Source organism: Aulostomus chinensis, chromosome 13 (assembly GCF_037954235.1).
Source record: "Aulostomus chinensis isolate RoL2024-O1b breed Wild chromosome 13, RoL_Achi_v1.0, whole genome shotgun sequence".
Classification (NCBI taxonomy): domain Eukaryota; kingdom Metazoa; phylum Chordata; class Actinopteri; order Syngnathiformes; family Aulostomidae; genus Aulostomus; species Aulostomus chinensis.
The window spans coordinates 7,517,501-7,540,606 of NC_141332.1; the positions used below are offsets into that span (position 1 = coordinate 7,517,501).

The 23,106-nt window shown below is 40.7% G+C and overlaps 2 protein-coding genes across 4 annotated transcripts in view; both read right to left on the minus strand.

Annotated features, from left to right (window-relative positions):
• The window catches only part of gpc4 (glypican 4), a 53,186-nt gene extending 37,270 nt beyond the window's left edge, over nucleotides 1-15,916 (minus strand). For both annotated transcript variants that reach the window (XM_086222947.1, XM_086222948.1), the window contains exon 1: nucleotides 15,281-15,916. In XM_086222947.1, coding sequence (XP_086079073.1) covers nucleotides 15,281-15,434 — 154 coding nt within the window. In that variant the 5' untranslated portion in view covers nucleotides 15,435-15,916. The remainder of the gene's footprint in view (nucleotides 1-15,280) is intronic.
• A 1,932-nt stretch (nucleotides 15,917-17,848) lies between these two features.
• The window catches only part of gpc3 (glypican 3), a 231,442-nt gene continuing 226,184 nt past the window's right edge, over nucleotides 17,849-23,106 (minus strand). For both annotated transcript variants that reach the window (XM_086222963.1, XM_086222965.1), the window contains one exon: nucleotides 17,849-21,960. In XM_086222963.1, the coding sequence (XP_086079089.1) occupies nucleotides 21,785-21,960 (176 nt within the window). In that variant the 3' untranslated portion in view covers nucleotides 17,849-21,784. The remainder of the gene's footprint in view (nucleotides 21,961-23,106) is intronic.

Sequence of the window (23,106 nt, forward strand, 5' to 3'; positions counted from 1 at the left end):
TCTGCCTCCTTGGTATACACGCGCGCCGCTGCCAACACACACACAAATTAACAGAGCCTTGCCCTGGGGAGCGAGCCATCGTGCAGTAGGCCCTCCCCTCCTGCCTCGTAGAGACAGAAACACTTGCTCACGCAAACACCGCTAGCTGTATTTTTTTTTTGTGTGTGTGTCGTTGCTTTACGTGTGTAAGCTGACATGAGATGGCATCTGCTGGACCTTCACAACCAGTTTTGATAAATAAACATAACAGCAGAAGTGCTGCTTGGAGGTTCTTTGGATTTGAGTCGGATGAACAAGGAAAGCCAGAGGACAGTATCAAGTCCGCATGCAAGAGAAGCAACAGAGCTGTGCCGACAAAAGGAGCGAACACAACGAATTTAGCAAAGCCCCTCCAAGACAGACACCCGGACCTGTATAGATGTCGAGGTATGGAGGTTGATAACAGTATAAGTTGAAGTATGTGTTGACTTGAGTTTTTACATATATCGGTGTTTACTTTAATGTGTTGTCTTGTTAGTGAGCTCTAGCTAAAGCTAATCGACGGTAGGTTACATACAGTATATTAAAACTTATTTGCATGCTGTTAATGTGTTAAGAAGAACTTGAAAAAGTTCTCTACCTCAGGAATAAAGTTCTTTATTTTTCTTTAAATATAAACATTTTTGCACTAAATTCTGAGTTGCTGTGTAGTATCAAAAATCGAATAGAATATCAATATTTTTCAAAACATTGTATCGAAGTGTGAAATCAAGTATCGTAACAACACCAATAATGATAGACAGCAACTTCTCCTATTTGAAATTCAATCACCAGATAAACAACAAACACCAATAGAACACATTAAATAAATCAGCTGTGAAGGGGGGACAGCTGCTTCACTCTGCGGTGTCACTTTACATAGGGCTCCATCATGCTGGTTGAGAGCACTGATGTCAAAGACATTGTAACCTCAGAGTTCACCAGACTGACACATACAGTTGAAAACAAGTTCAACATATGAACATATTAAAAACACTTGTGGTTGATGTCTCCTTACAATCATTTGACGTGTGGCTCCTCACTAACTTTATCCAAACCAATATTGCCCTCTGAGAAGAATATTCAACAACAGCGAGACAGAGTTACTACACTACTGTATTTCAACCTTGGTCATGAAAGTGGCACTAACAGTGTATAATAATTTGTGAGGTGGTACTTTGTTAAAAAATGTTTGGGAACTAGTACAATATTATTTTTTTTTAATCTTGTTTGCCATAACCTCCAAATATGGTAAATGGACTAATTTTATATAGCGCTTTTCTACCTTAGCGGCACTCAAAGCGCTTTACAGTGTCATCTCATATGCAACATGTTAAACTAATAGGTGAACTATTAACGGAATGTAGCTGCTGTAAAGTGAATAAAGAGACATTACTGCTGCAGTCAGATGATGATTAAACTTAAAATGGTCCTATGATGTTAAAGTCAGTTTTTAAACTAAATACCTGTAATTAGTTTACAATCTTTTTCTACAGTAATAGGATTCATGTGATAATTACAGCTGCAAGCAGCGTTGTTAGGGCCTGAGCCTCCTTGTGCCCGCGGCCAGGTGCCAAGACTCGTCCCAAATCCAATGGTGTATTTGGTAAATCGGTGGGCCTTGTAGTTTAGGAGCTAGAAGCCTCAGTGTGATGAAAGCGTGAGTGCAGAGCTGAGAGCCGGCCCTTTAAGAGCCCCTCCCCGCTGCTCTCTACCATCTGTGTCAGAGTGGAGAGCAGAACAGGATTTTGACATCATTCGTGTGTAAAAATGAAATAATTCAGCATACGTTGGTCAAAAGTGGAATGTAATACCATCCAGTGGTGGTATCAAGCAGACACAAACTGCACCTCGACCCTCAGTGAGTGTAGTAAATCAATTACAGCACAGCCATTCCATGACAACTCTCACAAATGACCTATAGCCTGTAAAACTATACAACTGTGACTGAGTTTTAATATTTACAGTTCCATGGAGGAAATTTGTAACAGCAACAAACGTATGTAAAGGGATGTAACAATTTCAAAGATGTTAAGTATACAGGCTGATCAAGGCATTTTTAACCAATCAGAGTCTGACCGTTATATTCGAAATTACAGTGCAGAGGCTCTGATGTACACTAAATTTTAAGTCTTTCGGCTGTAAAAACTGGATAAATTAAGACTATTGGTGGATTGTGAATACGCCATTCTAAATGAATCAGATCAGGATTAATAAAAGGGGAATAAAACTAGATCATGACATCACTAAAATTAATGGCACCATAGATCAGTAAAATCAGAGTATGATGGAATATTGACATTATTGTACTGTATATATTCACCATGTAGTTTTGCTATGTGAATGGATTTTGAGTCTATGCACTCACTGCTTCTTAAGTGCAACTATAATGTGCATGTTCAGTGCTTTGCTGCATCAGAGCAAAGACCATAAAATGAAACAGTGTATCCAATTCAGGTGCATTTGCAGCTAAAAAAATTATAAATTAACATTGTACCCATTAATTTCATGATGTGCTTTTATATTTTTGAACATGGAAGCACCTGTGCCTCTTGGGGCGAAAAGTAAGCCTATGCCCTGTAGAATTTGATGTAGTTAGAGGGTGGCGATGGATGCCTCAGACTTTGCTTTGACCGCTTTGTAGTTTCTTTCCTCTGGTCTGATTCAGTAACTTTTCACTAAGTGTGTTGTCAGCTGAGCAGAAAGCAGCCCTCATTCACATAACAGGTCATGACAGTTGTCTTATATCAATCCATGAATCAGCATCAGACAGAGATGTTAGCGGTCAATGCATACGAACAGCCCCATGAATTATCAGTAACATCCATAACTTTTGGAGTTTACTACAGGAGAGATGCCTTCATCAGGATCCAATAGATCTAGTCGCCACTTTAGAGAGTTAATCCACTTAGATCCATGTTCATCATCAGTTTATGAAGCACAATGTTTTAGCTTAGTGGAGTGCTGTCTGGAGTGATTATATTCAGTTACACAGCCAAACACAGGACTATGGATAACGTCAGTCTAAAATGATGTTTCCTTAAAAAAAAAAAAAAAAAAATTTAAAAAGGAATTAAATCTCTTCCACAACACAGCTGTCCAAACACCAAACTGCCAAAATGGACTTGTCTCATGGCATGACCATGATGAGAAAGAAAGGCATGCTGGCAGCTACTGTACAGCACGAGCACAGGAGAGCTCATCACAATCTCCATGTCTCTTCTGAGGCATTCCACACTTAAATTCCAATCACACTAACACTGTTAACACAGCCCATTTCTCATTCAGAGGGAGAATTTGTCATATCCAACAACTGCTGAGCCAAATTTCCACTATCTTAGAAACAAAGCACACTGGAACCCATAAATCTGAGCTCTCCGCTACTGGAGTCAATCGCTTATTCCTAAACCAGTCAGAACCTTTGACCAATAAAAACTCTCCATTTGTGAACATTCCAAAATGCTCTCATCCATGAATATGTACCCAGAAGCCCCTGGGGAGATTCCAAAACATTGCTGTGGCCTTTCACTCTGCCTGTCTCCCTCTTCAATCCTGTCGCGGCATCTCGGGCTTTGTTTGTCCACACAAAAGCTGTCCACACCAATTCCCAGGTCACTACTTTAACGGAGTGCATTTGACTGATCTCATGAAAAATGGTATGGGGCAAATAAAGCTCCTGATTAGAGATGTGCATTTGGCATGAACATCGTTGAAATTGAGTTCACTTGGCATCAATGTGGGTGGCATGGCTTGTACCCTTTTCACACTGAAAAACACGTGTCAACGCGGGTTTTACCCACATTGACATTCATGCTTCCAGAACACCCGGGTCTGAGCTCCCGCTGTGAGGGCCGCGTGCCTGTGTTTTTCTCTCTCGTACGTCATCGCGCTGACAACGTCAACATTTCACATAAACGTGCGCCGGAACACTGAGAGGTAAACAAACGTCGACATGGACGTCGCCAAGTCAAATGCCTGCATTGTCGTTGCGTGCATTGCAATGTTGTCTCTTTTGCAAAGCATACAAACTCGGCACAGACTGGAAAATGTCCGAGGGCTACAGCAGCGAAGGAGGATGGAGTTTTTGGCGAGTCTGGAAGGGAGCTGAAGAAGCTACTGGTGAAGCATGACGGGCGGCACAGTGACAAAATCAGGATGCGACAGAAAGGATGCGTGAAACCTGAAACGACGCGGGTTGCCTTTTCCACACTGCAGGCGAGCCGAGCTAAATACAAATACAGCAGCACTGTCAGAGAAATTGGCAACCACTGAGTTAACAAATAATTCCATTTTAAGATTCTGCTTAAGAGCCATGCCACTATCTAAGGAGGAATTCCATTTGAAAAACTGTGGCCTGACCATATACAGTTGCAAGTATGAAATTACTGCATAAATAACCACAACACCCCTCTGTCCAGCTCTGAATAGAAAATTCCCAATATGCAACATTCTGGGACCATGTGAGAGCTTTTTTTAAGGTTTAGCACACAAACAATACATTTCATTCTTGCCAATAAAATCAGTGTACCCCACCTAAGGACAGAGAGCTCTTATGCAACATTTGTAACAGAAATCCCAAAGTAGCTCAAGTCCATCAGATGTGGAGGCAGGACGGGGCCTGAAAATGACCCTCAGACAGAATAAGGTCAGGTACACAATCATATTCCTGGAAGCTGAGAGTTACAGAAAGGTAACAAAGACTCTGATATACCTGTCAGGTCAAATAAAGTAGACTCCAGAGGAGGTAGCAGGAAGAACAATACTAATCACACAAAGTCAAAGGGACTAAAAAGTCTGAACCTAACGGTACAGTGGTTTGATGGGCCTCAGTAATGGATGGCTCACGGTGTTCATGGAATACTCTTAATGTGTCTGAATTATAGCCTCTTGCCATTCCAATTATGTTCAATACTCCTAGTGGACTGTCAATGAGTGGGCCTGTAGCTCTGGAGCCCTTTCAACCTTTTTATGCGCGTTTGTTTTCAGCTCGTAGAACATCTGCTTCTTTCTTCATGGTTTAAATTTTATTTTTGATTGCCTGCTTTTAACACAAAACATCAACTTAATAATTAAATTGAGAGCAATATGAGGCAGCTAAAAACTTAACTGGGGCCTTTTTTCTTTGAAAGAAGAGAGAACTGGTGAAATAAAGTGTAAAACTCATTATTGATACCAAATATAAATTTAGGTTCAAATGAATCTAAACAGGTGACAGAGGCATACATGTATACATGGATAAATAATGAGAAACCTATTAAGCAAAACACAGCTAGGCAAAGTGAGCCAAATGTGAGAGATTGCCTCATCAGTGGGAGACTTGACGTAGGCTTTGGGATTAATTAACACAGATTACAAATCCCCCGGCCTGCACCCAGAACTGGGGTATCAGCCCAAACACCCATGCAAGTCCGTGGCTTTGCTCCTTCACCTCTCTCCTAATTGCACACACAAAATATCAATTTTGAAAAGTAGAAACGGTACTAATTGACTTTTCAATAGTATCGATACTCCACCTGCCTCTGTGGTTTACACATGCGCCGCCGCCGCTGCCAACACGCACACACACACACACACACACACACACACACACACACACACACACACACACACACACACACACACAGCGCTGCCCTGAGGAGCAAGCCATCGTGCAGCAGCCCCTCCCCTCCTGCCTCGCTCACACAAACACCGCTGGCTGTTTTTTTTTGTTTGTTTGTTTGTTTTTTTAAGACAAGACAGACACCCGGACCTGTATAGATGTAGAGGTATAGAGGTTGGTAACAGTATAACTTGAAGTAAGTGTTGACTTGAGTTATCACATCTATCGGTGTTTACTTTAAAGTGTTGTCTTGTTAGCGAGCTCTAGCTAAAGCTAATCGACGGTAGGTTACATATATCAAAACTTCTTTGCATACTGTTAATGTTTAAAGAATAAACTTGAAAAAGTTCTCTACCTCAAGAATAAAGTTCTTTATTTCTCTTTTAATAAAAAACATTTTTGCACTAAATTCTGAGTGGTTGCTTAGTGTCAAAAATCAAATTGAATATCCATATTTTTCAAAATATCGTATTGAAGTGTGATATCCAGTATCGTGACAACACTACTATGCAGCCATGCAAATCCTAATGATGATCAGGTCCCTCAATTTCTTAAAAAACGGATTCACCTTGGTTTAAAGTTGTATGTCATAACTATGCTCTTGCATTGGAGGCTACATAGTGAGATGACTTGAGAGAGTGAAGCCTAATTGTTTCAGGTGACAGTCTTCACCCTCCATTCTGACAGTTTGGGCTTAGAGTTTGCAGGTCTTTGCCACACACCTCATAGCTGGCGGAGCAACATCAGCAGCATGGAAATAAACACAAGGGATACACATGGCAGCTCATACATCAGCGAAAAACAAAACATTATACCTCCAAAGGGAAGTTGAAAAGAAGAGCTTTAGGTCTAGTAATGGAAAAGGGGAGAACTACAACGACAGCATGAGAAGAAGAGGAGTGAATCAATTGATGGACGAAACAAGGATGCACTACACTATGAAGTTAATTTGTACCCAAAAGTTTTGCCTTCTGTGTTCTTAATTTTGTTAAATAAATAGAGAAAAATGTGAAAAGATGGCGTTAAAGAGGAGTTGTCGTCTGATTTTGGGTTTGTCTGGATGCTTTGTGCACACAGATGACTTGACAAAGGTTAAGAGCAAATATAAAAGAGCTGGATGGGTGGCCAGAACAAGGGGTGAGAGAAAAGATTAGAAAGAAAAAGGCCAACTTGACAGAATGAAAACATAAAGACAACAGTAAGTTTTCTTCCTGTCAAAATATAGGAAACCACCATCTACTATTGTATAATATCATATCTTAGCTACGCAGATAAAACCCCCATATCCACCAAATGATTGAGTCAAATTGGACTGTGGTTACTTGTATCCAAATGCGCTTTAAGCCTCAGGATGTAACCATTGTTAAAACTGTGTGTTAACAACAGTTGCTTGAGGAGCAGCCTGTAGATACTTGCTACTATGACTGAGGGGGATGAGTCATAGTGCATGCAATTACCTCCCTAGATTCCTTAAGACTGTGTGTCCTACACTCACTGGCTCCGGGATTCCTGCCTGGCCCACCATTTCCACTTGACATTCAGTTGAAGTTGCCCTGCTACAAAACTCTTTCCCGTCAGTCAAATCTTTCTCTGCATGCCTTAGTCTTTCCCTCCAACACTCTTTGTTGCAGTGTGTTCCCAGCTCCAGGGTTCCCTGTGTGCTGGTCTTGGTGGTCCAGTCTGGAATGTGATGAGGAGGGGGCTGCAGGCTGGCCTAAAAGGGGCTGCTCAATTCTTCCCACACACAGAATTCACCCCCACTGATCTGTCCCTCACTTGGCCATTTGTAGGGGTGTCAGCTGAGGCATAAGAAACAGAGAGATGGAATTATGGACGCTCCGTTGACACACACTCCCATTGAATTGATGCAGCACACATAGCATACTGAATGAGTACAAGAGGTAAATTTAACATTCCAGTCTAACTTGTTGAAAAGGAGGGCTACCCTAAAACAAATCAGGTCTTGAATGACAAAAATCATTTAATCCACCAGCCAGAGTCTATCCAGGAACAAAAAGGTAGTGCTGTTACTGTGTTGGAACTTGTTCTATGAACATTGAGGTTGTTTTTTTTGTTTTTTTGGAGGTTCTGATAATCTGATTTGTCGTGGACAAATGATAAGACAGCTGTTGCTGGCACAGAGTAACAGGGCACCTCAAGATCCACTGATTCAAAGCTGCCACACTGTGACTGCAGAGAGCTGATAAAGACAAGACACCGCTGAGCTGGCAGGTACCTGCAGCCATCCTCCCTCCCTCCTCTGGCTCATCAGCATGTTGCAAGTAATGAAGCTCCTGTGCCCTGGGGTCACAAGACTTAAACCTCAAATACTTGAACTCAACTATCCCAAATGCTTGCCGAAGAGTAAGTGGGGAGATGTCACATACATACAGGGTAAAGAACAACAGGGACTATCACGTTATCATTGCTCTGGACTAATTTCAATGAAAACCAGCATAGAAAAGCCCAGCATTCATGGTCCATTCATACCACAGGTGTCAAACTGATCCAGTAAAGGGCCGGTGTGGCTGCAGGTTTTCATTCCAACCGAGGAAAAGCAACACCTGAATCTACTTAAATCAATCAAGCAAGCTGTGTCCACACAGCTCATTGGTTGGACCAGGTGTTGCGTTTGCTTGGTTGGAATCAGTTTGACGCCCCTGATTTATACCATTTACAAATAAGCCAATTAGTTTCTTAAAAGACTGTTACCTGCAGGACTTGTGAAATTTGAACTCGACATAATACATAATACATTCAGGATTCCTGCAAAAAATTTTATAAGCCTACATGCCCACTGGGCCAAAGTTAACTCCCTGCCATGCAAATTTATTTATTTAGTTTTTTACAGCAGAAAATGTAGAAAACTATGCTTATGGAGATTTTTAAAAAATGGTGTGCCTCCACCCTGCTTAATGTACTACTTCATTTTGGAATTTACTTAAATGGCCATGTATGACAATATTCAATTTTTTTTAAAGCTAGTTATTTGTTTAAGAGATTAGCTCTCTACCTTTTCGTAATCATATCAGTGGAATTTCTACACAAGGAACATAAAAATGGCACGTTTGCAGTCCAACACTAAAATTCATCATATCAAATGTAAATATCATTAATCTAAGAAGGGAAGCATGTGGTTTGATTAGCTTTCATGACAGGTGGCATCTGCATTGGTTTCAATATATGCTTAACAAGTGAAACTGTTATTGCTTTATACATATTGGTATTGTTTTATTTAGTACAGGACTAGATTTGAACTTTTTTCAGCACTAGCCAGTAAGAGAAGTGAGTTGGAAATTGCACGAGCCCACAAGCTTGTTACACTAGTCCAGTGAGTTTTAACAGTATTTTCCTGAAATGACTGTCACTGTAGTCAGATGGTTGACATCCTTAGATTTAAGCCTTACCTTTAAACAAGTTGTGATTTTGCTCCAAAATTATAAGTAAAAATCAATGTTTGAATTAAAATTATTTTCCTGAAAGTTGTGTCTTAATTTCAGGTGAGGAAAGTTTTGAATTTTACTCTGTTCTACTACTCTCTTCTGTTCTGCTATGCAAGCATGATTAAAGCCCAAAAAGCAGATGCAAAATTTGGCATGATTTAAGATTGAACCCATTGAATTTCTTGTAAATAACATGAAAGTGAAGTTTGCTCAAAACGGTAGGCAAAAATTGATTTGTTCAAAAACAGCACACAACTCAGACCACCGACAGAGAAGTCATACAAAATAGTAATCTAATGTTCAAATCTGTATTAAAATTGCAAGGATAAGCGCTACATAGCCAAATGAGCAAGGCTGCATTAAGCTCCACTGTGATGTGTTCTATGTCGGCTCAGAAAAATGATGACTTGTCAAGTCAAGGCATCAAACTTGAATAATGTTTGGGACAGAAATGCGTTTTCCCAGTAATATTTAATACATCTTAAATACAGAAACCATATGTAAGGGATATTAATAATACATGTGTACATAATCATAATGTAAAGAAATCTAAAAATACATACATAAAAACAAATATATGAAAATATATTTGTTTCTATTTTATGCTGTTTTGAAGGGGCCCTGTTACATTAGCCATGTCTATTGAAGCTCTGTGAACAGTCACTTCTTGAGCAATAAATATAATACCAGGTCTCTAAATATGTATTGTTGCCTTTTTTTTTTTTTTTACAACAAATAATAGAAAAGTATCAATAGTCGTACTGATGTGGATCCAATGCGTGAAAATTCTCAAATGGTATCAATACCTGTAAAAATTAATGATATGCATGTAAATCAATAAAAGATAAGAGAATATCATTGATAATGTATTGCACAATTTTTTTCCAAGCTGCTGCATATCATTCTACATGTACATCTAGAGTGTTTTCTTCCTTGCAAAGCAAAACAAAAACACTGATGACAATGAGTTGTTTTTTCCTAGAAATGTGTTTTGAAATGACTAGAAATGTGACTTCTTTACTTGGTGCGGCACTTAAGTGATTCCCTATAATAACACTAGTAGAGGTGGATTAAAAATTGTCTATATACCGATCCATCCATTGTCGTCTTCCGCTTATTCCTTACTAGTAAGGGTCGCGGGGGGCTGGAGCCTATCCCAGCGGCTATGGGCGAGAGGCGGGGTTCACCCTGGACAGGTCGCCAGTCCATCGCAGGGCCAACATAGAGACGAACAACCATTCACACTCACAGTCACACCTACGGTCAATTTAGAGAATCAATCAGCCTCGTCCTCTCTTGATGTCTTTGGACTGTGGGAGGAAGCTGGAGTACCAGAGAGAACCCACACAGGAACAGGGAGAACATGGAGACTCCACACAGAAAGATCCCACGCCCGAGCTGGGACTCGAACCAGGAACCTTCTTGCTGTGAGGCCACAGTGCTGACCACTGCACCACCATGCAGCCGCTATATACCGATATTTTATCAATATACATTTGTAGGAAAGATTATCGATGAATAAATCCCAGTATCGATCTTTTAAAATGCATTAGATTTTACCCGTTTATTTTTTTGTTTTTGTTTGCCCCTTTAGTCTCGCGTGGTTTAGTGCGTAGTGCAACGTTACTGCAGTCAGATTATCAGATCTCGCGAGATCCAGGCCATGTGCCTCCGATCAGAGAACAACAAGATGGCGGAAGCGCAATTTTAGTATCCGGCAAATTTAAGAGCCGATGTCTGGCAGCACTTCGGCTTTAAGAAACGAGAAAACTGCGCCCAACTTGACAAAAATAATGCTGTCATGATGCCAAATGTGCAAAATAGAAGTTAAGTACAACAGAAATACTACTACTCTCCGGAGCCATGTGACGAGGCATCACCCAGAGGACACTCAGCAACCAGGAAACTACAAGTCACTGCAACAACCCTCGCTGGAGAAAGAATTTGGGACCAAGTTTCCATCCACGCCTCCACGTGCAGAGAACATCACTTCGGCTCTGGCAATTTTGATCTGCAAGGATCTGAGACCATCCTGAGTGGTAGAAAATGTAGGCTTCAGACCCCTCGTCCAGACACTGGAGCCACGCTATGTGCTACCGACACGGAAACAACTGAGTCAAGTCCCAATCTCAAAGATGTTCAGAGATGTTAAAAACAACATCGCAACTGCACTGAAATCAGCAGAGAGCGTTGCCATCGCTTGTGACAGCTGGACAAGCAGAGCTACGATTCCTACTTGACCATCACCTCTCAGTACACTGACAGTCACTGGTCCCTCATGTCCCACGTTGACAAACGCGGGCGATTGAAGCTCGCCACACCGCGAGTCATCCTGCTGAGCTGCTGACGGTTTGTGGAAGTCTAAGTTGCCCTTTTGTTTTGAATGACGGTCGTATATTTAAATAAAAAGTGCATGATGTTGTATAACTATTGTTTAATGGTCAGTTCTCAGTGTAAATATTAATATTTAATGATGCAGCAGGGTAGAGGGTTACTTTTACGATTGAATTTACAGCATGAGTCCTTTGAGAAGCTCTTCCATTACCAAAGCAAAATTGGTATGGTAACTAAAATATCGTATCGTATATTGGATTGAATCGTATCGGAAATCGTATCGACTTGGGACCTAGTGTATCGGAATCGTATGGTATCGGGAGGTCAGTGGTGATACCCAGCTCTAAACACTAGTAAAACAAAGAGAGCCTTTGGAGTTAAATGGGACTGACCTTGAGAGGCAAGCAAGACCCTTGGCGGGTAGTTTACAAGTTAATCATTACAGGCATTAAAATACTATGCCACAGTCCTCGAGAGCAGCAGTCACTAAAATATTGCCCTTTGAGCTATAAAAGCTTTAACAGAATGCGGGCCCCTGTTTCCTGCTCTTATCTGATCTGCTGAATGTTAGTTCAATAACAGAACCTGCTATTTCCCCAATGGTAATGATGTGCAGCATGCAGCCACCAGGCTGATGAAAAGAGGTGTTTTGAGCTCATACACACACACACACACGATGCCGTGAGCTGCTTATGAAGAGGGGCTGCTTCGTCTGCATCAGGAGGGAAAAGGTTCTTCTTGTTTTTCATCTCTGTCTTTGTCCCATATCTGCAGCATTACAACAAACCTGCCTGCCAGAGTAAACCAAAACATGTTGTGGTTGAGGAACTGTAAAAAGGCTCAGGCCTGCAGCCAAACCTGCAATGAACAGTCTCTGAAAAGCAGATGGATATCAATCTGGCCAGTGCTAGGTGTTCTGCTCTCGGGCAGAAATTTAGGCAACTGTGCTGAGATATATTTGAACATTTAAAAAGGTTCTAAAGTTGAAAAAGGGAAACACTTTAGACAGTAAAACCAAAGTTAACATTCTGTATGATGACTGACAATAATCATCCATCATAATTAGCAGTAGGAGCAACATAAAATTGCCATATTTTAGGTATTCACCAAAGGCCCAAAACAAATCATCATCCAGCAGACAAGAAATGTGGAATCCAGATTTTAAAAAGTTTTCACTTGAGTGGTTAACGATCGATATCATGAGATCAACAAGAAATTTACTGTCTGTGTCTTCCGATCACTTAATTTGGTCTACGCCGAAGTAATCAGGGTTTCCATTTCAGTTTTACTGCATTACAACATCTTTATTGAATCTCTAGTCCGGTCTCAACATAGCCCAACAGTAATGTGGATGGTAACAAACATACTTATCGATGTGCTGCCAACAATAACAAGATGTTTGTGGTCATATATATAACAAGTTTTCAATCTTGTGTCTCCCATTACACTCGTTCTTTTCATGTCTTCTCTGTAACTAAAGACTTCACAGTTAACATTCATTTAAAAAAAAAATAATCTGGTATATTTTGATCACAATTCCTATTGTAATGAGAGTGAAACAAACTATGAGCTGCTCACTGTTTCATACTGACTGACACTACAATGTCTAACCTTCTGCAACCCCATTTCCTTTTTAGTTAAAACACAGACTTACGTAAGAAGAGAATTGATGTTTGGAGCTTGAGCCAACAACACATCGATGGAGATGTGAAGCTCTGACAAACATGACTGAAGCTCAATCAGACCTCACATCTGGAGCCACTTCTACTTGGCAACATGAAACATTTCAAGAGAGCAGGGCTTATGTAGCACTGCCTTCTGGAGTCCCCAAACTGCTTGCACTGACAGAGGACCTTGTTGCTATCTATGGATCCATCGATCCATTCATCCATCCATTTTCTACCACATATCCTGTTAATGGTGGTGGTGGTGGGGGGGGGGGGGGGGGGGCCTTTAGCCTATCCCAGCAACCTTCAGGAGTGAGGCAGGGTAGAACAGGACGCCAATCATCGCAGGGCCAACATTTATAGACAACCATCACCAGTATCCAATCAGCCTGGTCCCCATGTGCATTATATTGGGAGGAAGCCGGAGTACCAGACAGAACCCACACAGGGAGAACATGCAAACTCCACACAGAAAGATCCCATGCCCGAGCCGGGACTCGAACCCGGAACCTTCCTGCTGTGAGGCCACAGTGCTGACCACTGCCCCACCGTGCCGCCCTTGTCTATGGATCATTTATTTCAATCTCTCTCAATAAGAAAGAGCTTCTCATTGAGGTCATCTCTTCCTAAAGGCCCAAACATACAGAAGGTATACATATTTTTTAAATTATATATATATATATATATATATATATATATGGAAAGGCACTTGTGTGTAACAAACAGACCTGTACAATAAAATTGGCTTTATTCAGATCCTCCTTTCAAAACTCAAAACCTCAGAGATGCGAGATAATCACATCTGACCAATGCAGACATGTTGGGGTACACTGACATTTAGACATACTGTACAGACTGGAAACAAAAAGGACCTATAGATTTGTGTTAAATGCAGGAAAAAAATAAGTTTCCAGCCTCTTTGTAAGTTTAGCCCTATCTAAATCTAATGACCATTACTGGCCAATCTGAGCATCTTCTCAGTGTAAAAAAGCTCGTACAAAAGCCATGAAGAGGTCTAAAATAAGCCACCCTTGTCAGAAGAAAAGATGTTAAAATCATTGCACACTGGTGGAAAAGAGGAAGCAAAGCTTATGAAATCCACAGAGAGAAGGTTGCAGTTGGAAATAATTTAAAAACAGGTAAAAATGAGACATTAACATTACAACAGCGTGCTTGGACGACAAACAAGCTCCATAACAAAAGTCTCAAAACCAGGACGCCAGGCTGACCCCACAATACAAATGGCAACACATTGGGCTGAATTCAGGGCTTTTTATTAAATGTGTGCATATCAATTTTATCCCCCATATAAGTTAGGAGGAAATGGCGGGGGGGGGGGGGGGGTAAGTATGCAGAGCATGGTGGAATTTTCAATCCCAACCCCCCTTCCCTTCTCTATCCCAAGCCTTCAATGTAAAAGCTCAACTGCAAAAGTTTCCACTTCTTGAGTTTAACTCATTCGCTCAACTGCTGTGCTTTCTCACCTCGACCTGAACATTCCTATTTACCATTTACTACATGGAACTGACCCAAAGTGTCAGAATTAGGGGAACAGCATGCGCCTGTGGTGAAAATGTTTAAACACACATCAACTGAGAAACAGAAAGAAGAAAAAAAAAACCCACTTGTTCACAAAGCACAGGAATGTTTACTAAATCACCGCAGGCCGCCTTCACTTCACAGCCATAAGGGTCTCTACTAAGGAAGCTTGGGAATAAACAAGGGCCTCAGGATTAGACTGTTTCAGTTGATCATATCGCTTTATTATTCTGAATTAGCGACAAGCATTTCGGAAATGAACACATTTACTCACTGGAGTGGTAAACTATTGGCAGCTGCGCTTGTACCTGAATTGTATCTCGCCAAATGCTGCTTTTGATGGAGACGTGTGAAAGCCCAATGTTTCCATGTAACGGCTGACTAGATGCGTTGACGATGACGGAACATGAATCCATTTCTGATACTTCATCCATTCCTGTCTCTTCAATGTTACTACATTTTGGAATGCCATTTGAGAAGAAGCTTATTGTTAATTGTGGGAGGAGCAAACAAATACAATTTTTTTTTTAGTTAAGCTAACTTTGGAAGCTTAAGAACTCCTCAGTCGAAGGAGAACCAGTACGGGACCTCCGAGGCCTATGGAAGTCCTTCGCACTCCACTTTTGAGAACTACTACAGTGCTTGAGGGTTTAAATACCGTAAAGATTTGTATCACTCACCGTTAATTCCTTTGTTGGGGACATCGTTGACATTGAAACCTTTGGAGCTGTAAGCAGCACGAACTTCGTTACAGTTCTTCAACTTTTGCTCCGCAGTCCCACACACAGACAACACGACCAGCGTGCAGACCAGACACTGGAACAACGTCTTCATTTTTAGTAAGCTTCAAAAATAAAAGTAACCAACAGAGTGAAAATAAAAGACGAAAATAGCTCAAGCGGGTGAAGGCTAGGACACGCCGAGTTTCCTCATTGAGACGCGTTAAGTTTTGTCTTCAGCTCAAGGAATACTCAAACTGTGCTCTGCACGCCGCTGAACCACTGCGAGGAAAAAAACCACAGAAATATTAGATGAAGTTCGGTCGAACCTCGTCCTTGTAAAATTATTTGGGGTATTTAAGAAAAATGCCGAGTCCAAGACTCAACCGAGCAAAAAATAGAAAAGCGATTAAATCTGTTTAAAACTTTTAGTCACTCAGAAAGACCGCTGCTTCGCTGGTTTCGACGACAGTTATCGCCACCGAAGACGAGCAGCTGTTACAATGGTGTTTTCCCCTTCTTTTTCTTTGCTTTCGGTCCACAAGTGAGTCAGAAGGCCTTGGTTTTTGTGAAGCCAGACTGTACTCAATCGGTATCCAGATGCAAAGCTCTAAAAAAAAATCCCCCCCCCCCCCTAAAAAAAAAAAACAAAAAAAACTGGTGGACACCCAGTCGTGAGCGCAAGTTCCGGGGACAAAGACCGGGAAAACAGGAACACCAGGGATGGAGCATGGAGGAGTAGACAGGCACCTCGACCTGGGAGTTGCAACGAGTCTTCAAAATCAGGACTGGAGTAAAAGATGGAGCCGTGCTACAGAACAGTGTTCGTTTACTGGCAAGAAAAGAAACAATAAATAACTCTCTCAAATCTCTCGTTGCGGAGAGGATTTCATCTGTCACATTTAGATTGAGATAAATCAATAAAAATCCTTTGCATTTTCATCAGACTTTTTCGCTAACAACTTAACACTAACATACAAAGTAAAATAAGTGTAATAATTGTAGGAAACCCTCTGGGAACCCTTTTGAGATCTCTTGTGTTTTGTGAAAATGATGTCTTTGTGATGGATGTGAGGATTGTTTACACTACAAAGGTTTTCTGAAAGCTTATGTATTGCTTGACAAAGGGAATTTTAAAATGAGGGCAGCTCTTGTCAAAAGAAGTTGTTTTACTTCAACTTCTACAACTCTGTGCATCTCGGTTTGTTCAGGATCCTCAGATGAAAACATGGCAAGTGTTTCACTAACCTTGGAGTCCAAATTATAGGCCAGCTCCTTACATAAACACAGGTCGGTCTGTGTTTCAATATGCAGTTTGTCACAGTGCATCTAGTAAAATAAATTTCTGGATGCATGTTGAACACAAATTAATACATATATGAAATTGTCAAAATATACATCGTGGAAGCTAAAATAGACCAGGAAAATCACTGCAAAGTAACAGAAGTTATTTCTACTTTTTGTCTTGGAACATCATAGAATCTTTCTTTGAGACAAATCTCTGTTAATTTGTCTAAAATTCTCCATTGGGAGATAGGACATGATCTGCACAACAAATGCAAAAATAGGCACATTTTCTCCTACTTTTGTCTTTTTTATGTTTGGCACCCATGTTTCATCAACATTCTCTGGAAAGGTCTGTTTTATATTCTGCTATGCCTGTCTGACCCTGACCACCTTTGTAGCGTGCTGCTATTTTAATGTGCTACCTTCGCGGTACTCAAAGCGCTTTACAGTGTCATCTCGTTCACCCGTTCACACACACACACTCACACACACTACTACTTCAGCCCCTAAACCACAACCATATCTTTGTAAATCAGACCCTGAAATGTTCCTATAAGCATAAATTGCAGCATGTGCAAGCAGGTAGAAGAAAGTCCCTTCATTAAAAAAGATGATAATAAACCTTCCTACTCCCTGTGTTCAAACATGTCTGGACTTGAAGGGTGCTCATGTGTGTGGGCTCGTCAGTTGGTTCAGGGGAGGGGGCTGGGGTGCAGTAGGACTTACCCAAATGACATTCCTGCTTTTGTGTCCACATTCCTTGGGTGGTTCCAGTCATTCTGTGCGACTGCGCCGCTGCAGGGAATTCCAGGGGTTGCTGAAGAGCAGGAGGAGGATGCTGGAGCTGGATGCAGTTGAGATTGTGGGCCTAATTTATATGCATGGTTTGATTAACTCCAGGCATGTAAAGGTACACCAGCTCAATGACTTTGTGTGGTCATGAAGTACATATTCACAGGGAGGTATCAGAATCAGAATCAGAATACTTTATTAATGCCGGGGGGAAATTCTGTGATCACTCAGGCAGCAAATGCAAAAAATCCTGATGGCTATTCTCACACTTCCTGCTGATTAATATCAAATTAACCTTTCATTCACATAATGCATGCTGTTTCAACATTGCTCCAATATTACTGAAAGAAAACATGAGTTCTGCATCTCAATAGGACTGTTTGCCCTTTCTCCAGTCTTGCATTAGTATTCACAGCATAACCCCCCCCCCCCCACCACCCCCCTTCTGTGTTAGCTGCTGCTCTCCCTGCAGCAAGTGTTTGCTCGTCTTCTAGTCATCAGCCTCTGTTTTCCATCTTAAAAGCTGCAATCCAGTTCATGAGAGAAAAGCACAGCTGGATAACAATGGCATTTTTATTTGGAGCCAGGGAGAGAAGGGTGTGTGGGTGTGAAAAGTTACAACAGAGCCCCAGGACAAAGAAAAAGGATTTTGAAATGTGTTTGCAGTGACAGGGATGTTACATGCATAGCTGTGAGTGATTTGCCTTATTGGGAGGGTTGACAGGCTTTAAAGATGTAGGACGGACACAATGAATTAGGAGTAATGAAGCGACTTCAGCTGCTGGGCTTGTGTGTTTGTTACCTGACTAAGGTGTGATGGACAGAGGGGAGTGACAGCTGAGAGTGAAAAATGCAGACCCTCTGAATAACACATATGATTCAACTGCTAATTTGATGAATTAAGGAAGTGCGGTCCAGAGACCAATAAATTCTGTGATTCATGAGGGGCTTTGTGGCAGATTGGTTCAAATGCACATTAAGTACTTACAGCATCACGGGTTGGATTTATAACATCTGTAGCAACCAGGTTGTCTTTTGTAATTTTTCACGTTGAAAAAAAACAAAACCTGAAGGCTCAAATGGAAGATGTTCACTATGTTTCTCCTGATGTGTACGTTTTTCGCATTCTCTCTTCTCCACCCTACTTCTGTTACAGTTCTCACTCCAATTTTCAGAATCACTTTGACTCCACGGCACGGTGGTGCAGTGTCGCCTCATAGCAAGAAAGTTCGGCTCCATCACGGGATCTTTCTATGTGAGTCTCCATGTTCTCCCTGTTCCTGTGTGGGTTCTCTCTGGTACTCCAGCTTCCTCCACAGTCCAAAGACATCAAGAGGGACCAGGTTAATCCAGACTCTAAATTGACCGTAGGTGTGACTGGGAGAGCCAATGGTTGTCTGTCTCTATGTGTTGGCCCTGCCATGGACTGGTGACCTGTCCAGGGTGAACCCTGCCTCTCGCCCATAGCCGCTGGGATAGGCTGCAGCCCCCCCGCGACCCTTAACAGGAATACCCAATGGATGGACTTCAACTCCAGAAAACTCATTTTTTAAGCACTGCCAAAGAGCAGTTCGTTCCTTAAGTAAGCTCTTTACATGGTTTTGGCAAAATGAAGAGATTTATTTTATTCTTTATTTAACATGAAAAAAGCAAATTCCATGCACTGTGCCACAGAGTGCTTAATCCTATCAGTGGTCCCTGGATGATGGCCACCAATGCTGTCTGTCATACTGTCCATATTCTTATGAACAGCTAGATAGACACATGCCACTTGATGCCACATCATTCTATCAATGAATATTAAATTACATGAAATTGTTATTTAAACAAATCAGTAGTGAATCTTTTTTTTTTTTTTTTTTTACAACAAAAGAGTTAACTATATATTCTACTTTCATGAAATAACTGCATCAATTCCATTTCATGGCTGCTACAGTTGTTCTTCCAATCCTGTTTCATGACCATACTCTAGCTCTGATAATTAGCTAAATTTGCTCTATAACAAAAGGTCCCACATTATAAGTGGTGCAGGAAAAAGTCCTAACACCCAGAAATAAGGTAGCATTGTTAAGCATCCGGTTCCCTTTGACTATTGTTTTTTTAAAGTGAGTTTACAATTGAATGCCTGAAATAAGGTCTGTTGTTCATACATGTAAGATATTTTAATGTTTTGCTCGACAGCATGCCTCTACAACCTAATGTTAGCTTTATACTTCTTTGTTTCTAAAGACAATCTGCCTGAACAAAAGTCTCATTGTTGGCCACATTACTTATTTTCTACGATGATCAAAAATCTGGTGTCAAAGTCCTTTTGGTTTTTAATAAGGGAAGCCACAGGGGTGCTAATGTCTGGGTTGCCTGGAAAAATATGTCAGGCCTGCTGCACGCTGTAGAATGAATGAAATCCCATTAATCCTGTAACCATGTTTGGAAGAACTGTAAATGTGCAAGACAGGAAGCAAGTATTTTTGTGTAACTGCGAAAGGTGCAACAGTCAACATTTACATTTACAACTCCCAGTTAGTGTGTGTGTGTGTGTGTGTGTGTGTGTGTGTATATATATATATAGAGAGAGAGAGAGAGAGAGAGACACACACACAACTGAGACACCATTTTAGATGACTGCTGACTTAACCGTTTATACTTCCTTGCTGGATAAAAGGGTTAAAAGCTGTACAAAGACTACCAGAGTTATTGACACTGACACACAACAGAAACATTTTGTGGTGATATGTTTTTGTTGCTTAGTTTGTTTTGACATAAATATCTGTGTTGCTGCAAGGACCATGGTATAACCTCATTCATTTGCCCTGTGATAACTGAGAAAATAAACCTAAAGGACTCTAAAATACAAAACAAATCACCAGAATGTAGTAAGAACAGATAAATTGACCTTGTCAAAACCAGATCATCACAACAATACCTTTCCTCCATAAAGAGTGTTTTTGTAGTGCCAATCTTTCAGTGAGACTTGTTTGAATGGATGACTGGTTGGGACGGCCATTCAAGGCCTTGATAATGTATTTTGCATTTAGTCGTAGTACTTACAGCACAACCAAAATGCTTTTATTTTTTTTATTTTTTTTTTCAAATTTAGGTTGCACTGGTTTTTCCTTGCTTTTTTAAGTGCAGTACGGTCCAAAATGTTGGCAATGCTGTGGAAAAAAAAAAAAGTTTCCCATCTGGAGCTTCTAACTCTTTGACAGCAGTGCACCTAAATCTGCTTTGCATGCAGGATCACTAACTTGGATTAGATATGCCTTTATTGTCAATGGTTACACAAATATATTTCTCAGTGAGAAACCTGGCCTGACAGGAGTTGGGACCTCATTGCTGTGATGCATACTGGGTAACAATAGCAGGTATTTGATCCAGTTGTTTAATATCTGCTAGTCTAGAGCAAAGGACCTGAAATTGACTCCTTACCTCAAAGAATTTTGGGAACACACACAAAATCCCTCCTCAAACAACTCCTGGTATATCAGCAACATTGAATAAAAAGATAGGTCAGACATTAAGGATGTATGCAATCCAACAACAACAACAAAAAAGAATTTACATACATTATTTACATACCTATGTTTTATCCTACACCTCATTTTAACCCAGCATGCAAAAGAATGACCTCAAAAAGTCTGAAGCAATGTATCACACTCTAGCCAATTCACCAAACATGTCTAGTGAAATATACAAATGTGACAAATCAACATATCAACATGGCACAAACAGAGAAAAAAAACACACATAAGAATAGTCAGCTATTTGGCTGATTTGGAGGCTTGAAGTCTTAGGATAGCCCTTAAATATTTTTAATATGTAGGGTGTCACTGTAAATAAAATAAAGCAAACAATGAAGTGAAAATACTTGAGGATCTTTCATAATTTACACTAGGACACAAACAGTGACAACAAGAGAAAGGAAAGAGCAAAAGACTTCACAACATTTTGAGCTATATGTTTCATTATATATTGGCTTCACCTCCTTTATTTTCTGCTATGGAAGAGGTAATCTTCCATCCTGTTGCTGCAGGCTGATAATTCAGTGCAGACTTACAGGTGGAGCATTTTAAAAAGGTCCAAGTAGCTCCTCAGTTGCAGGCCAGTGATGATGAGACATCAGAATTAGAGCAGGGAGGGATGCTGAAGGAGTAGAGGGCAAAATTTTTATTTACATGATGTTGTAAATTTATCAAGTGCATTTCAATATGTTTGCTGAGGGCATCGAGTTGTTTACAAAAAAGACATCAATCTGTGTTGTTCATGCTTGTTTTGACTTTCAACCAACTTTACATCTGGAGCCAAGGATAAAAAATGTGTCAACAAAGTTCTCATTGAATCCTGGGGGAAACAGATGATGGGGAGTGTGTGAATGTGAAGAGCAGGTGGTCAGTGGTGACAAAGCAGAAGGGAAATGAGCATCACAGGGAGCGTCATAACCAAGTAGCTTGTCCACAGCGGAGCAGCAGGTGAAGAAGCCCCTCCAACTCCAATTGTGGACAGTTGAGGGGTCAGCAGCTCCTCCTGAAAGGTGAAGTCGTCAATTGCCAGGTTATCAGCAAGGCCTGAGTGGGGAGCAGACATAGAGGGAACAGATGAATGGGAAATATTGAAGGGAGATAAAAGAATGAGAAATATGGGAAAAGAAAGAAAAAAAGATGGAGCCAGTTAGAACTAACACTGTCACCAAAGCTGAAAAACACATGTGCTATGTCTGCATGATGTCTTCCCCAGCTGTATAAACAATGTTGAGAAAGAAAGAATCCAAACCTCTACATTTAAGCAGATGTCATGTGTTATTGTCATAGACACATGTTGCATCATGTACATATATTTTATTGCAAGTGACTGCTGAAATGTACATAAAAAATGGAGCAACTAAAAGGATGCTTTTAAAAATACATACCTTGGCCATCATTTCTATAACATATCCTGAGAACAAATCACTATATGATTAACATAGTTATATAAACTATTATATATTATTTAATAGCATGAGCTATTCTTTTACTGACATATCTATGTTCAAGTATACTATGTGTGTATTCACAGGGTACTAGTCTTGACTCTAGCACATTACTCAAATATATGGTGAGTTGCTATCACCAATAACACGAGTTCCAACAACAGTGAAACAAGGGCATTATTTGTGAGATCAAAAATGTAGGAAAAACATTTACCCCCCTTTTTCCTTCTGAAAATTCCTGTCTACGAAGCATTAGAGTGTAAGGGGCAGTTGGAAATTTTTTCTGTCACTTGGAGTATCACAGATTGAATGTGTCTGTTTTTGCTCAGAAAGTAAGTATGAAAGAGGAAAAGAAGAATAAGTTTGAAGAAAAGTTTTACACTGCTCTGCCAGGTAGTTTTGATCTAATTCTGCCATAGGACAGACAGACAGACAAACAGCGCTGAAAACATGAACATAATAGCGAGATATTAATACAAAACCCGGACAGCTGAGTTAAAGTGTCAAAACCATTCAGAGTGATGTGTGTTTTGCCTTTAACATATCATAACTTGTACGGTGGTGCAGTGGTTAGCACTGTCGCCTCAAAGCAAGAAGGTTCCAGGCTCAGAGCTTTCAGGGATCTTTCTGTGTGAGTCTCCATGTTCTCCCTGTTCCTGTGTGGGTTCTCTCTGGTACTCCAGCTTCCTCCCACTGTCCAAAGACATGCAAATGGGGACGAGGCTGATTGATACTCTAAATTGAC